The sequence below is a fragment of the Condylura cristata genome, unplaced genomic scaffold (genome assembly GCF_000260355.1).
Source record: "Condylura cristata isolate star-nosed mole 26May11 unplaced genomic scaffold, ConCri1.0 scaffold00029, whole genome shotgun sequence".
NCBI classification, from domain to species: Eukaryota; Metazoa; Chordata; class Mammalia; order Eulipotyphla; family Talpidae; genus Condylura; species Condylura cristata.
The window spans coordinates 1,133,421-1,149,486 of record NW_004567130.1 but is presented as its reverse complement, the minus strand read 5'-3'; the positions used below and the strand labels follow the sequence as shown (position 1 = coordinate 1,149,486).

Sequence of the window (16,066 nt, the reverse complement as noted above, 5' to 3'; positions counted from 1 at the left end):
CCATCCCACCAAAATACCCCCAACCAGCATGACTGGGAAGCTGGAAGTTGAAGCTCATCTGGAAAGTGGCCTCAGGGAAGGAGGGCACAGTGCACAGGGGAACAGGAAGGCAAAGGGCGGGGCCCAGGGGTGGTGGCAGCCCCACCCCCAGTGCCACCCACTGGCCATCCACTCTGAGGGCCGCACCCCCTCGGACCATTCCCCGGCCCAGTCCCAGGGCCGCTGGCCTGCAGTTCACTGTCCAGTTACAACATGCACAGCCAGTTACTGAGACCTGAGGGCCTTGAAGTCCGAGCACCATAGTGGTTGCGCTGACCCCATCCCACGCGCTCTGGCTCCATGCCCTGATCTCCCCGAGTTTCCAGGGAACCCCTCCAGTGACTCAGTTCCTTGTAAGAGCTAAGTAATTCTCTCTTGGAAGCCCATTTCCTGCCACCCAGCCAGTTAGAGGGGCATCCACCCAGGTGTCCAGGGGAGAAGCTGAAAGAGAACATTCTCAAGACACTAAGACATGGGCCAGGCCCAGTGCCCGCATCTATCTTGCTCTCCAGTACAGTCTGACTGACCCACTCGATACCTTAGAGTGAGTACAGCTCTGGAGGGAGGCCCTGAAGGAGGCGCTGGGACCCCACAGAGAATACCTTGTCCAGCTCGCTCGTTCACTTCATCTGCATCCTGGAACTTGGTGACTTGTGTGAACAGGGTGGAGTGGTCCAGTGGCCAGCTGTTCTTCCGGCAGGTGGCCTGCACCAGGGCCGTGAGGTAGGACTCCGGGATGTGCAGGCCCGACAGCCACATCACGCTGGGCTCGCTGTCGTTGACCTGGAGAAGTGGACCCACACCAGGGTCAGAGCAGACCCAAGCTGAGCTCACAGCCAGATGTAGCCCAGCGTGGTGGCCCAGAGACATGGAGGGGACAAGTGAAAGCATGGCAGGAACAAACAGCTGGGCCACTGCAGGGTAAACGAACTGGTCAGGCTTTTTGCACCACTGGCCTCTGGCCACCAGACCTGTGGCATTGAGCGTGCTGAAGCAGCAGGTGCTCAGAGCTGGGCGAGGGCACTCCGGCCTGACTGTAGACACCTAGAGCGTGTGTGGGTGTGTGCATGTGCTCACCTGGGCCTGGGGGCCAGGGATGTAAGGTCGGCTACAGAGGACAGGAGACTGCAAGAGGCAAGACCACGAGAGAATGCCAGAGAGCACAGAGAAAGAGTGTAGGTTTGGGGGGTCTGGGAGACTCCGTTGCCTGCCTGCCCCCCAGCCCTGACACCTAGCCTGTGCCTGCCTCCTTGCATGCCAGGCTCCTTGGGTGCCAGCCTCCCTGCTGTGCACCTGGTTCCCTGCAAGCATTAAAGCCTCTAAAAGCCACTGAGGACTCCTGGACTCTCTCCTCCATCTGCCTGAATCTAGAGTGAGCTGCCCTAGTGCTCTCTGGCACTGAAGCCGTCCAATTCCCGTGGCATAACAAGTGTGGCTATAAAGGTGAAGCCACCAGAATACCACATCAAACCTCCAGGGAGCATCTCCCAGTCTCGGCGTGGGGAGCACCAAGCCTAAAAGTCATAAAACACAAGCCGCAGGGAAGTGACATGAAAACAGAGACCCTGGGCTGTAGGAGAAGGTACCTGACGCCAAAGTGAACTGAGAAGTGCCTGTCACAGAGCCCGGGTTCCCCCACAGTCACAGGGTGGGTTCCCATGGATCCGATTTCTGGCTTTTGTGTTTTAGAATATCCAAGTAGTTAGGTTTATTATAAAAAAAAAAAAGGGAAGGCCACCGCGCAGACACAGCGGCAGGAAAGCTGCAGCTGAACGGGCCAGGTTTGCCTAAGGAAGGTTTGCCACTGCTGTTGTGCCAAGGGCAGGTGGGTGAAGAGACACCGCACAGGCCCATGTGGGCAGAGGTCTGCCAAGGATCAGTTTTGAAAGATGGAGAACTCGATAAAGACAAAGCACGATGCGGGTAGTTCCCATAGGAAGAAGCAAGCAGTGTCTGCAAGGGTGTGAAATCTGCTCAGCCTCACCCCCCTAGGAGGGAAACACCCACCAGCGCCAGACCCCGAGAGCCCCTCCCCAGCGGCAACACCCGCGCTGGGGCCCGGCTCTCCGCCCACGTCTCAGCCCCGCGTTTGTCTTGTCGGCGAGCCAGAGGAGGCCCCGTCCGGGAAGGGGGCAGCTGTCTGCGAAGTGACCCCCTAGAGAGAAGGGAGGTGGGGGCGCCCGCTGGACTTCAGCCAAGACAGACTTGCCGGTGATGGGTGTGCCCCTTCGAGGTCACGCTCCGGGTACTCGGAAGAAAATCCAGAGAGGAAGCAAGACACGAGCTGCCGGAGGAGCGGAGCGCTCTGGCCTGGCCAGCAGCCCCCAGCGGTCACGGCGGGGTGGCCTGTCACTCACCCAGGACATGTACTGGCTGAACCGCCGCTGGAAGTAGAGCATCCAGTTTCCAAGGGACTTCAAGGTATCAGGGGCGAGCTTCCTCCAGATGTTCGGGATTTGGCCGATAAAGAGAGACCTTGCAACGTCATCCAGCTCGCTGCTCATGCCCACTTCTCCGGCCAAGGCCTATGCATGGAGTCAGGGCCGTTGGGTAAGGACAGGAGGCGCCAGCTGGGGTGCCTGGGGAGGTGGGGAGGGGAAGGGGTGCAGAGGGCGGGGATGGGGGTGCAGCCCACCCTCTGCAGCTCCGCCAGCGACCGGGACATGCGCAGCACCAGCCTGTTGAAGCGTTCCAGCTCCTGCAGCAGCACCACCGACGTGGGGGACACATCCACCCCCAGGAGCTTCCTGACCTGATCCAAGTCGAACACCTTGGGCATCTTGTTCTCTATGTCCTTGGCCACCTGGCCAATGTAGTCATCGCGGCTGATGCCGCTGCTGCTCTCCCCTAAAACCAGGGCCCTTTTCAGAGGAAGCCAGATGGGGGTCTGTGTGCAGGGTTGGGGTAGGAGGGGGGCGCGGTTGCCAGAGGCGGCTGGGCGGTGTTCCTGGGGCGCCGTCCAGCCCGGACCAAGCCGGCCCCAGGACTCACCTGTCTGAGGCTGCAGCTCCAGCAGGTGCGCCCACATGTCCCGAGCCGCCTGCGTGTAGTAGCCGATCTCGGCATTGGAGTGCAGCCCAAACACCTCGGGTGTGTTGGCCAGCGGCAGCGCCTCGATGGCTTCTGTGATGGGAGAGCAGGGAACTGCAGTGTCTCTGAGTGTCTGAGGGGTCTGGAAACCCCAGACTCGTGAAGCTAATTCCCACTGCCAAGCCTGATGATTTTGATTAGCCTCCCTCTCCCACACTTCACTCAGCCATGTGCCCCCTTTATGAAACTGTCTCCATGGGCATCAGGGGCCTTTCTGCCCTCCTGGCAGAGCTGGGGATTGGCCAGCAGCTCAGGACAGGTAGCCTGAGCCACACCTCAGAAAGAGTGCCTCGGTCCCCCAAAGGTGTCATAAGCCCTGGGCCTGGCAACCAAGAAGTCCCCCCCCCCCAGGCAACAAGAGTGAGAAGCTGGGGTGCTCTGAGAAAAAGCCTTGAGCACTATTGGATGTCTGAGGGTCTCACCCACAAATTTCTCCTTCAGGTCCCCCACGGGGATCTTATAGTCCACCTCCTTGTTCTGGAAGAAGTGGAAGGGCTGGAAAGTGTCGAAGATGAAATCCCCCAGGTATTCGTCCATGTATACAGTCAGGATGCGCCGGTCGAAGCTGTCGATGGCCCGTCCTCCATACATGACCTGCGGTCGCCTCGAGTGAGAGCCACCCCGGAGCCCAGAGCCCAGAGCCCACGCCCTCTGTCGCCCTTATAGCCACTGGCCCCGCAGCTGCAGGGAACCAGCGCTGAACCCAGAGCCTGGCGGGAGAGCCGGGAGCAGCTGCTGTGCGCTCAGCCCTAAGCAGGAACGATGTTGCAAGCGGTGACCACTGTCCTTGGACTCAGGGGTGTCCCTGGGGGCGCCACGAGCTGGCGGAGAGGGAGCCTCCCAGAGCCAGTCTCCAGCATGTGCTGCTACACACACTGGCCTGACCGAGCCCTGTGGCCACCTGCCCTAGCCTGCTGGCCTGTCCTGCCCACCCGAGAGCACGTGGGTCCGGGGGCGCGACTCCAGCACCTGCAGGCAAATGGCCTCTCACAGGAACACCACCTGGCAGAGGCGCAGGAGGACTTTGCAGAGACGGGAGAGGGGCTCCCAACAGGAATGTGAAGGTGAAGGGCACCAGGCCACAGCCCAGCTCCAGCTTCTGGGGACAGCTGGCAGAAGGACCCCCAGACCCTACCTCTCCAATGAGGTACTTGAGGCTGCCCCATGGGATCCTGGGGTCGTGCTGCTGGAAGGCTTTTGTCAAGTACGTGTTCAGAATCTCCATGCAGACCTTGAGAGGAAGGGCAGGCACGGTTAATACTCAACCCGGCAGAGTCGTTCCTCTCCTGACCCATCTCCAGAATGTGGACAGAACTGCTGCCATGAACTGGGGAGGAAGGGGGGTCGGGGGCCGGGCCAGCCTGTGTGGGAGCGGCTTCCCCAGGAGCCGCCACGTCTTCACCTGGAAGTCAGACTCATTGAAGTCGTAGTACACGTTCCAGCCGATCTTCCCGAACTTTCTTCTCTCCAGCACCACAGCATGGAAGAATGCCAGCACGTACACCAGGGACTTGAAGGCTGGGTGGGGGCACTGGCTCAGCATTTCCTCAGAGATCTTGAAGTACGTCGCCCTCATGTTGAGCTTCAGCCCATTGGGCGGCTCCGTGACAACCTGTCCAGGGAGAAGACAACCATGGGGGGCCGCAGGCCCTGCCAGACGTTTCCCTCATCTTCATGCAGCCACTCCTGCTCCTTGGAGCCCAGGGGAAGGGGGTAGGAGCCAGCTGCTGTCCCGGGCCTGAGCTTGCTCATCAGTGATAGTGAGTTTCCTGAACCTTGGGGTCTTCGGAGATGAAGCAATGGCCATGTTTTCTCTCCACCTGCCCCAGGCATGGAGAGAGATAAAACCTTTCCCCGAAAGCCTCCGGAGAATACATTCGGGAGCATGAAGCTAAGGTGAGCTCCCACACACACGTCCCACTGCTCTGCAGACACGTGTGATTCACCATGTGCGGAGAGGCCTGCGTGTGGTTTCCTTTGGCTACACACAGAGCCTGGCTACAAAGGTGTGGAAGTCAGAGGCCCCCCCACTCTGCCTAGCACCCACCCTGACACAAGCAGGAGAAGTGGCGCTGAGGGCGGGTGGCCCTGAGGTCCTGGCTACCCTTGTGGTGAGATTCTATGTGAGGTGGTGAGCAAAGGCTGGGGAGCCCAGTGCGCGGGTGCTGGGCCAGACCTTCAAGGATTTCTGCAGGATTCCAATGGGGAAGCCCTTGGTGGGGTCGGTGGTAAGCCACAGGCGGAAGTCGGGGTGGGGCTTGGTGATGCGCTCCAGGGACTTCTCCAGGTCCTTGAGCCACCGGACCAGGAGGTGGCAGTTCTGCAGCATCAACCACTGGCCGCGAGCCACCGCCGTCTCCAGCAGCTGCAGGGCCAGCTGCACCAAGGGGACAGAAGGGGACAGTCGGTCCCTGAGCTGCCAGCCCCTCCCCTAGGGGCCCCCAGGGCCTCTCCATAGGAATGGTGGTTCCTGCCAGGGGAGCCAAGGGAGCTGATGATCCAGGAGCCACAGAGAGCACCCTGAAAAAGACCCCCTCAGAGGCCAGCAGGGCCGCCGCTGGGTCCGCTCCTGGGAGGGAAGGCGAGCAGGCAGGTGCACTCAGGCGACACCTTCGCCCACAGCCACACTGCTCCAGGTGCTCTCTGCCAGCTACACCGCACGACCGCTAACCCTGCCAGGGCTGAGGTCCAGCCTGAATGCCAGATGTCCCCCAGATCCTTCCAGGTCAAAGTAAAAAAGCTAAACACTCCTAGAAGCGGGGGATTGGAAAACATACAATGCCCGTGTGAAGAGTTCCTTTCCGTTTTGTGGCCCAAGAGCGTGCGCTTCCCCCACTGCTGGTGCCCTTGGCTTTTTTTTTTTGCTGCCTGGGCTCTGCCTGCTGTCTGGATGGCTCACGGCTGAACCAGGACCACAGCTGGGTCCCTTTGGTCCTAGGACAAGTGCACGAGACCCGCATGGGAGCAGCCCGTGGCCAGCGCGAAGGGGAGGAGAGAGAACACCGAGAAGGTGTGCAAGGACTTCGAAACTGGGAGCTGACGATCCCACCAGGCTGGGGAGGCCGGCTCAGCTCTGGGCCCGCCTGAGACGCAGGGCAGCTGGTTGAGCATGAGATGCGCTCTCAGCTTCAAACCAGATGCTGGCTCGGTCCTCATGGCATCTGGGGTCTCACCTCAGATGGTTGTTTTTCCCAACAACTTGCCTTGTCCTGACCTTGACCCATGGCCAGGAACTTGAGGCGGTTTCCTCCAAAGCCAGACCGCTCGGCTAATTTCATCAGGTCACTGGCGGGGTCAGAGCCAGGGCTCAGGATAAACACAATGGGAGAGTTTGGGGTGCTCTGTTCAAAGATGGCCTCAAAGCTGATCACGGGGGGCTGCACGTACCTGGGGAAAGAAGCCACGTGAGGTAACTCCAGGAGAACCCCTCAGGCCGGGGCAGGGTGTTGCCAGACACTGTCTCCTCCTGGCGGCCCCCAGCACCACTCTCAGCCCAGATCCAGTCTCTCAGCCCATCCGGCACACTGGAGGCTGAGCTCCAGTGTGGGGTGTCTCTGCACCGCCCACACGGCTCGGTGCCTCAACACTGGCTCTGAGCTGGTGGTGTCCCTGTGGGTGGTCCCTCACATGACCTTCCAGGGGACACCCCACTGGCACAAAGCACAGAGGAGCCACGTCAACAGCCTCATGGGTGCTTCCCGAATGATCCACATCTCGAGATTTTTAAAACTAGTCAGCAACACATAAAGACAGGGAGTTTTCGTGCAGAACCCAAGTTTCCAGGTGTGCCCGAGCTGGATCTCCTCTGCTCCCTGGTGTCAGTACCTGGGAAGTAAGGAGCAACACCCCTGGGCTGCTCTGTCCATACGCAGCACTCCCCTGCCTATCAGCTGTGGGCCTGCTGTTGTTACTGTCTGCTTTACACCTGACTCTAGAACTGATCCCCGGGCAGCGTGGCCATGTGGCATGTGTGGCTAGTGGGCAGCACTTGAAGCGTGACTGAGTGCAGGCAAGATGGGCCTCAAGTGTGCATGCACACAAATGTCGAAGACTGTAAACATGTAGGAAAGTGCTCATTTATATTGATCACGTATTAAAATAAAAATAATTTAGTGTATTGAGTTAACTAAGATAAAACTAGCTTGGCCTGCTTCTTTTTGAACTTGACTCCTGGAAAACATGACATCACTCTCCATGGCCCATGTCCCTCTGGAAGAGCGTGCTCTTCCAGAGTCTCGGTTGGGGGCAGGGGTTGGGGGGATGCAGGCAGGGCTGAGATGGCCCTGAGCCGGGGACCCCAGGAAGGGCCCGCAGACACAAAGGGCACTCTTACTTCTCTCCCATGGTCACGGTCACATAGTCGGTCACTGCCCGGTATACCCGGTCCACACGGAAACAGCGCAAAATAAGCAACTTCTGGAAAGGGGTGATGTCCTTGTCATAACCCAAAGGGAATGGGGACTGCTCCAGCGAATCCAGGTCATACCACTGGGAGAACAGAGAACACAGCTGTGTCAGCTTGTAAGTGGCATGGCCTGGCGCTGTGAAACCCCCACAAGCCAGGATAAGGGAGTGAATCTATGGAAACATGAACTCAAAGTCACTTCTGGTCACCACTGTCATTTTCCACCCTCCAAAACTGTGATCTTCAAGAAGAAAGGGATTGAGTCTTACTCATTGTTGAGTCCCAAGGGGTATGGTCCATGCTAGAGACTTAATAAATTATCTCTAGGATGGGTGGGTGGACAGGCGTACAGATGTAATGATGGCTGGATGGACAGTTGGATGAACAGGTGAAGGGATGATTGGATGAGATGGGACAGAGATGGATAGATGATAAGTAAGCGATGGAGGGATAAAAGAGCAGATGGCACAGTTAGTCTCCCACAAAGCTAGCTGAAGATGAAGGAAACCACATTCCAGGAGTTGGGGGCACCGATTACATTCTGATTGGATTACTCAAAGGAGTACCTTCTTGCTCACAAGGAATCAGCTCAGTGAAAGTCTGCAGATGACATACATGGAGGGCAAGGAAGGAGAGAGATCAGGATCTCACCTCCTGCCAGACAGACAGATGTTTCTCGACATCACTAGGGAGATTCCCAAAGTTGTCTGAGAACAGTTTTGATAGAAGAATGATGTCTTCCCATCCCTGGTCAGACAGCCAACCACAGGGCTTTTTTTGTTTACTCTTCTCCAGGGAAATGTTTCCTAATCATGACGGAAGAGGAGACGTCAACAGTCGGTAGCCACGTACAGGGCAGGACACACAGCACAGCCCTTCGACTGCTCACTCTGGGGGAAACTGCCTTTGAAGAAGGGGAGGAACGGAGGCCCCCAGGCCCACAAGCACCCCCCTCCAGCCTGGGCAGCCCCCAGTTCCTGAGCAGCTCAGCGTCAGGCTGCCACAGCCAGCTGGGCAGAAACCAGCGTCTAGGAGTTTCTGTTGCTTGTTTTCCTGAGCAGACCCCACATGCGCAGGGGGGCCAGGGGAGTTGGGTGGAAGCAAAGCCATTACCTTTCAAAAAGAAATCTAATTCCTCCTGGGGGACTCTCCCTTCTGCTTGTTCGATTTTAATAGTCATATTGAAAGAAAAGAGTAACTTGTGCTTCTCAAACAACCCTGTAGGGAAACAAGCAGATGGGTTTTGGACAAATAAATTCATTTTAAAGCCTGAGCTTTTTATGCACGCATGTGTGCTTCATGGATGAGAAATGAAATGCAGGCCCCAGCTTAGCACCCTGCTGGCATCTGATGCCTGTGAATATCTGGGCACAAAGAATACAGCTCCATTGATGGCACACACCAGCTCTGCAAACGAGTAGTCTCCCTCCGGTCAGCTCACCTCACCCACCAGCTGGTTACTGCTGATGAGGCGCTGGGAGCAGAGGGAATGGAGGGTAACAGCTAAGAGGTATAGGTTTTGTTTTACAGACAGGTGAGAATGTTCTGGAACATTCTCCAGAAAGTGGTCCTGGCCACTTTGTGGTGGAGGACACCACAGATCACCCAGTTGTACATGTTCAAAGGGTAGATTGTCTGTTGTGTGAATTTATACCTCCAAAGAGCTTTTTTTTTGTTTTAAAGATTTATGTATCTATGCTTACAGAACTGGGGTACAGGCTAGAGATGTGGTGGGTGAGAGGATTCCCCAGAGACAGAGTGGGGGCCAGAACAGGCCAAGAGATGAAATATACTGCTGAGGGGAGCAGCGGGCAGGTCAGGAGAGGTCTGCCACACTGTGTGGGTCAGTCCCGGGTGGGGGATCGAATTTATGCTGCAGTGGCTTCCGAGAGTATCATAATGTGGTGCTTTAACACGTTGTGCCACCTGAGAGAGCCCCTAAAGAGCTATTGTTTTAACAAAATCCTCTGAGCTAACAGTCACAAGTGTAGATGCTGCTTGGCACAATTCCATTTTCACAGGCCAGGTTTCTCTACAGCTGCACCTTGTACACCTGTCCAGATTGCAGGGACCAGGCACTCACCTGTACAACCGTAGTTGTAGATGTTGAAGGTCAGCGTGTCCATGATGTTCTTCAGACGCTTCATGAGAATGGAATCTGGCAGGGACTTTTTGAGTGACAAGCTGAAGACATCCAGGAAGGCAGCCAGGGAGTACTGGTACATGGCGTTCACCAGTGCCATCTCTGACAGCACAAAGAACAGGATGGCACCCCTCCTGGCGGCCGGCCGGTACCCGTCCCGCAGCCTGTCGATGTCCAGCGCCGTCTTCTCCGCCAGCTTGAGTTTCTCTGTGACCTAAAGGAAAAGTGCGTGTGGCCATGGAAACAGGAGACCTAACCCATCACCAGGAAGACTTGCGGATGAGAAAGCAAGGCCAGGGTGGAGGCAGGAAGGGGCAGCAAGGTCCACAGGGGTTGAAAGTGACCAGGGGCTGCAGGGGACCAGAGGTACCCCTCTCATGAGATCTGGTGGCTGTTGGTGACTTGGCTCCCCTGAACCCAGGCCCCCTTCTTCTAAACACAGTCCCTGACTTTTGTTCGGGCATGCAAAACTTCCCCTTCACTCCCTTGGTGTGGCTGCACCCATCTCCAGGAGAAAAGCGTGTGACCAGCCTCAATCAACCCACACACAGCATCCCCAGGCCACAGAGTAAACCTAGGACTCTCAGGACCTTCCTGATGGGGGAAGGATGCTTCCCTTTGCATCTGGAAGCTGAGAGGGTGGAGGCCAGGCCCACCATGTGACCCCGTGGGGAGCCTGGCTCCATGGGGTGGCAGAGAAGGAGCCCACTGTCTGAGGCCCCATCAGTCCTGGTGGTGTATTTGGAGTCCTGGATCCTGCATGTTTTCTAGGTCAATAAACTCCCTTCGACCTACAAGCCAGGTTCAGTTTCCATCACTCTCTACTGAAAGAGGCTTGCCTCACACCCCAGAGGCCCTGGGAACACCTTTAGGACACCTTTGCCATAGCACACCCCAAGAGATCAGCCTCTTCCCATCAGGCAAATCCTCAGGTGACCCAAAGCCCAAGTCTGTTGTCAGCCCCCGCCCCCTCACCTGCCAAGGCCCACAGCACAAGTGGGATCTGGGAGCACGGAGCTCAATGCCCTCTGTGACCAGGCCTGGAGAGCAGCACTCCAAAGGCAAGACCCCTGCCAGCTTGGTGCCCCCTTATCCCACCCTTGGTACCTCCATGGCCTTGGACTTGGTCTCCTCCAGCGTATGCACCAGCTCCACATTGTCCAGCATGTTCCCCGTGGAGGTGGCCAGCTCCCGGAGGAGAGAGTCCTCCAGGTCCTTCAGCAGGTTTTTGTTCTCACTCGTCTCCTGGATGAGGTGCTCCCGCTGCTCCTCCAGCTCTCGCCTCTCGTAGGCCACCAGCACACTCAGCAGTTGGTCCTCCAGGCCTTTCAGCGTGACTGTGGGGGGCCGGGGGCCTCACTGCCATGCCCCCGCCACTGGTCCCATGTCTCCTCGCCGACACAGCTGTGCCCCAGGCCCCAGCCCCATTGCAGGGACACCAGGCTCCATCTTTCCGCCAAAATCACTCCACAGCCACAAGGTGAAACATTGAACAAAGGAAACATCCCAGACATGGGATGAAAAGAACCCAGATGCAGATAAAGCCAAGGGCTCCCCAGTCGAAACAAGCCCAAACCTAATCAAGGGGCTTTAAGAAGCTAAATGACAAGGCTCCGGAAGGAGCGGCCTGGACTTCGATTCCTAACAGAATTCAGCAGGGGCAGGGGGAGCCCAAATGTAGGGCGACTGACTGCCCCGCTCTGGCCCCTGCTTGCTTACCAGTATAATTGATCACCATGGCCTTCCCAAACACAGACGGCGAGTATCTGGGGTTGGCCAGCTTGGTGTTCAGGTACAGTCTGAAATTCGAGTCATAGTCCACTTCCTTGTCTCCCAGGATGATGAACTGTCGCCCTTGGGAGACCTTGATATTCTTTTCTAGGACGTTGTCAATCACCGGATCGATGTACTCATCTACGTCATGGAACAGGAAGGGGGTGCCGTACTTGATGGCCATCTCCAGCTGCTTGAGGAAGTCGGGGTCGTTGAAGGAAGCCACCTGCAAGGGGAGGCAAGGGCTGAGGTCAGCCCCCTCTGCTGAGCCCTGGCCAGATTGAGAGGTCATGTCTTGGAAGTGGCCATGTCAGAACCTCAGAGGGAGGTGGTGGGGGACAGTGTGGAGACAGCAGGGCCGTAGTCCGAGTAAACCCAGAAACCCACAAGGCCCTGGCTCCAAGCAGCCTCTCACTCAAAAGTGAACTTCAGCAGCCACTGGAAACCATGAGAGAATTTTGTTATATGGCTCATAGACCAGGGATTGGAACCACTCCACCAGACATTTTGGCTTATTGTTTTTCCCTTGTATGAAATAAATTTGTGTGGTAGTAACACTGGTTGGCAATATGACCTAGGTTTCAGGTGTAGTGCATTGTAATTTGACATCTATACCAAATCATGGCCACCACCAAAAATCTAGCTCCCACCCATCTCATAATCTGCTTCCCTTTTCTTCATGATTGCTTTGAAGTCTCTTTCTTCAAAACAGCTGACAAATCTCTCCCTTCACCTGGTCCCTTGGGCTCTCACCACTCTGGCGTGACGCCGACTTGCTTAGCGTCTGCCCTCAGGAGCGCCGCTCCTCCCGGTCAGGGCTGGGCTCACGTAGGGGAACTGGAGAGCAGGAAAGCTACCACCTGAGAGGGCTCAGCCAGCGAGGGAAAGGGGAGCCCAGGGATGCCCCTGCGTGGAGCAAGGAGCAAGGACCAGAAAAGAATAGGAGCACGCAAGCCTGAACGTCCTGAAGTCAGTTCAGCAAAAAGTGATTGAGTTACGGCAATTTCACCCAAAAAAGTTGAAAACACACATACACAAACTTGCACATGGATGCTCACAGCAACAACATTCATCATAAGCTCTTGGTTACAATGCCCTTAGACAGAGGAGCAGAGAGCAAGCCTTGGTGTCTGTATGCTGGGCTACAATTTCGCCATAAATGCCCCGATACCTGCTCCATTGTGGATGGACCTTGAAAACGTGGTGAGAGTGAGTCATGCCAGCCCCGAAGAGTTGTCACAGAGACAAAACATAGCAGTGGATTGGCAGAGGCTGGGGTAGGTATCAGAGGGATGAAAGGATTGTGTGGTGGGTAGTGATGTTCAGAGGAGACAGCATTTCTTTTGGGTGAGAAACACTGATTCTGATGATTGTCAAGCTCTGTAAATATACCCTGAATTATGTGTTTTATCTGGGTGATATGAACAGCATGGTACATGAATAAGCCCTCAATCAAGCCCCTCCCCATTTTTCAGGGGAAGATGATGGAGTATTTGAGATCACAAGTCTGATACTGGGTCAAGGGTCACACAGATGAGTAAAGCGTGACATTGACCTTGAAGTTGCCCCAGCCTGAACACCTGAGAATCTGAGGGAGCTCCTGTTGCCCTGGGGAGCTGAACTGCCGGGAAGGTGGGGTAGGCAGCCTTGCTCAGAGCCTTGCTCCCCAGGACACGGGGAAGCCGGCCATACCCGCAGGTTGTTCTTCTCCTCCTTCCTCTTTATCCAGTTCAGGGCCTGCTGCTGCGGGTCAATGCAGAGGGGGAAGCGACTGGCCCGGGTGGTGAGGATGCCATTCTGCACCGAAAGCTCATCAGGCGGCAGCCCCTGGGAGCCCCACCTGGAAGGAACAGACACGGGACATTGATGTTTCTTGCACCACCTCTGCGGTCAGCTCAGCTGTGCCCCTGCCTGCACCCCACAGCACCCCCATCCTCCTGGCTCAGGGTGGCACATGTACCTGCTGATCTCAACATCATCCGTGAGCAGGCTCTCCAGTCTAAAGGGCTGGCTCAGGGGAATCTCCCGCTGCAGGATGTCCTCCTGCCACACCTGGTTGACCATCTCGTCGCGGAACTCCCAGGTGAAGGCGCCTTCATAGCTCAGGAAGGCCGCACACAGCAGGCAGTCCCCCAGCAGCTTCACCCGCCGGTGCATGAGCTCTGCCAGGTCCTTCAGCCACCTGGCATGGGGGGAGGACGGTGTCAGCAGTCACCTCCCCATATAATGCCAAGGAACATTCTAGAAGGACCAGCATACCACCTTGCTAATGGGACTAGCCAAAAGGTACCATTTCTGGACTGGCCAGGCTCTTCTGGCTAGAGGCTGCTGGCTCATTTTGCCACTTGGCTCAGCTGAATGGGGGTCAGGCCTTCGGATAAACATATGTGGGGGCTTTGTCCCAAAGACACTCATTAAGCAGTCATCACACTGTTTTCCAAACACATGCTAACTCAGGCACACACCCAGCAGAGGCCAAGCTGGATGGGAACCCTACTCAGACCAGAGACTGTGGGCATGTGGCTGGCCTCTCCAGGTGGTCTAGATTTTAGGAATATCAGGAACTGAATGTTCCCAGAGACATTTTGCTGTGTGTTCCATGCCATGTTTAAGGTGCCAGAAGACGCTTTTGTCACATTTGGAGGATGAGCTGTGGCCATGTGGCATGGCCCCTGAGCCCTAACACCCTGCTACTTAAGACTGAACCTCCAAACCAGCCTCGGGGGCTTCAGGAGGCACCTGTCACAGAGGCAGGCTGCTCCTCCAGAGCCCCCCAGACAGTTGCCAGGAGGGCACCTGGCACCTCTGCTGCCTCCCAAACTCTGAGCAATCACTCGATAAAGACAAAAATAAAATAAAAAGAACAGTGTCTGTTCTGTTGGTGGCCATGAGCTACCTTACATGTGATGACAGTAAGATCCGAACTTTCTGCACAGCTGTAGGATAAAAGTTCCATCGGGAGGAAGGCCCCCCGGGAGAAGGGAGGGTGATCACCCCAAGCCACCACGTCTGGCTCCAGCCACTCCTCACAGGCTGTGGGCCCGGCACCCCCCACTCTCCCTGCTAACCTGACATTCTCAGACCCCAGCCCAGAGATGAGTTTGTCAGCAGCTATCAGCCTTCGCTCCATGATCTCAGCTTCTTCCTGGAGCTTTTGCTTCTCCAGGATGGCCGCCTCGTATTTGGCCCCCAAAGCTTCCAGTTCTCTCTGGATGGCTGCCAACTCATTCTGGATCTTTTCCAGTTCACGTTTAGTGAGGAAGAAAGTCCGCTCCAGCTTCGCCACCTGAGTGAGGGGGGTCGGGGGGGAACAGACAGGACCATAGTGGGAGGGGCAGCAGTGGAGGTTCAAAGGCCCCATGCGTTATTCAAGGGCCCCTGTGCCGGGGCCACTATGGGCACAGAGGTGTATCGGGATTCACAGGCCCCATGTGTTATTCAAGGGCCCCTGTGCCGGGGCCACTATGGGCACAGAGGTGTATCGGGGTTCCCAGGCCCCATGTGTTATTCAAGGGCCCCTGTGCCGGGGCCACTATAAGCACAGAGGTGTATCGGGGTTCCAAGGCCCCATGTGTTATTCAAGGGCCCCTGTGCCGGGGCCACTATAAGCACAGAGGTGTATCGGGGTTCCAAGGCCCCATGTGTTATTCAAGGGCCCCTGTGCCGGGGCCACTATGAGCACAGAGGTGTATCTCCTTGGAGGCCCTTCCAATGGTGCACTCTGTACGCCCCCAGGAGAGGCCAAGCCCCGCTTGGCAGGTGATTTAGCTCACATGCACCCTAAAGCCATGGCATGATGCCACTGGATTCCAAGTTAAAAACTCAGAAACGCATGGATGGAACCCACTGGCCTCACCTCTGGGCCACGTCTTCAGAGCCAGGGTCCAAGTCACAAAGCAAAGTCAGTACACAGTGAGGTCCCAGCTCTCCTCAGCAGCCTCTTTGTAGGGTGCCTTCTGTGTGAGACTCTCAGCTCCCAAATGGGCCACCCACCCCCAGGGACATGTGGCGATGCCTGGACCCATGTCTGGTCACAACTGGGGGATGGGGACAATGGCATTGAGTGGGTGGAGACCAGGGGCACTATCCCACCAAGCATGGACAGCCCCTCTCCAAGGACCAGCGAGCCCCAAATGTCCACATTAGCAGGCTGAGAAACCCAGGGCTTCAGCCCATCACCGGACTTTCACCATCTTCTTCCGACCCTCTCCCAGATCATTTGAGACTCGCAGGCCTGGCTGTGGCTGTGTCACTGCCCACCCCATTAACATGACAGCTGTGGCTCTCAGCCATCATTTGACAGGTCAGAACTGCACCCAGACGTTGCCAGCAGAGTGGCGGCCACATTCATTCTGGGTCTACGTGGGCATCTCGGCAGGGGGGCTGGGTCTCACGGGCGAGCAGCACCTTATCTCTTTTGGGCTTGATCTCTTTGAAGACGTCGCAGTAGCCCATGACAGCTTCCACGAACCTCAGCATCCCCAGGCCTGCCTTGCTCACGGCTTCCATCTCCTCCGTGGTGGTATTGAGCGTCTTCAGGAGACCTAAACATGCAACATTCTCGTAAACATTGAGCTTCATCCTGGAGGAACAAACCACCTGTGGGCAGGATGAGC

At 56.6% G+C, this 16,066-nt stretch overlaps 1 protein-coding gene across 1 annotated transcript in view; it reads right to left on the bottom strand.

Annotated features, from left to right (window-relative positions):
• Positions 1-16,066, bottom strand: part of DNAH10 (dynein, axonemal, heavy chain 10) — a 119,983-nt gene that overhangs the window by 2,291 nt on the left and 101,626 nt on the right. The window contains exons 57-75 of the mRNA XM_004690628.2: positions 15,858-16,032; positions 14,519-14,736; positions 13,411-13,632; positions 13,143-13,290; positions 11,397-11,676; positions 10,785-11,014; positions 9,618-9,891; positions 8,648-8,752; positions 8,186-8,340; positions 7,463-7,617; positions 6,333-6,516; positions 5,306-5,506; positions 4,532-4,741; positions 4,265-4,360; positions 3,552-3,723; positions 3,031-3,162; positions 2,675-2,886; positions 2,397-2,564; positions 642-822 (exon numbers count right to left, since the gene is read on the bottom strand). Coding sequence (XP_004690685.2) covers positions 642-822; positions 2,397-2,564; positions 2,675-2,886; positions 3,031-3,162; positions 3,552-3,723; positions 4,265-4,360; positions 4,532-4,741; positions 5,306-5,506; positions 6,333-6,516; positions 7,463-7,617; positions 8,186-8,340; positions 8,648-8,752; positions 9,618-9,891; positions 10,785-11,014; positions 11,397-11,676; positions 13,143-13,290; positions 13,411-13,632; positions 14,519-14,736; positions 15,858-16,032 — 3,518 coding nt within the window. The remainder of the gene's footprint in view (positions 1-641; positions 823-2,396; positions 2,565-2,674; positions 2,887-3,030; positions 3,163-3,551; positions 3,724-4,264; positions 4,361-4,531; positions 4,742-5,305; positions 5,507-6,332; positions 6,517-7,462; positions 7,618-8,185; positions 8,341-8,647; positions 8,753-9,617; positions 9,892-10,784; positions 11,015-11,396; positions 11,677-13,142; positions 13,291-13,410; positions 13,633-14,518; positions 14,737-15,857; positions 16,033-16,066) is intronic.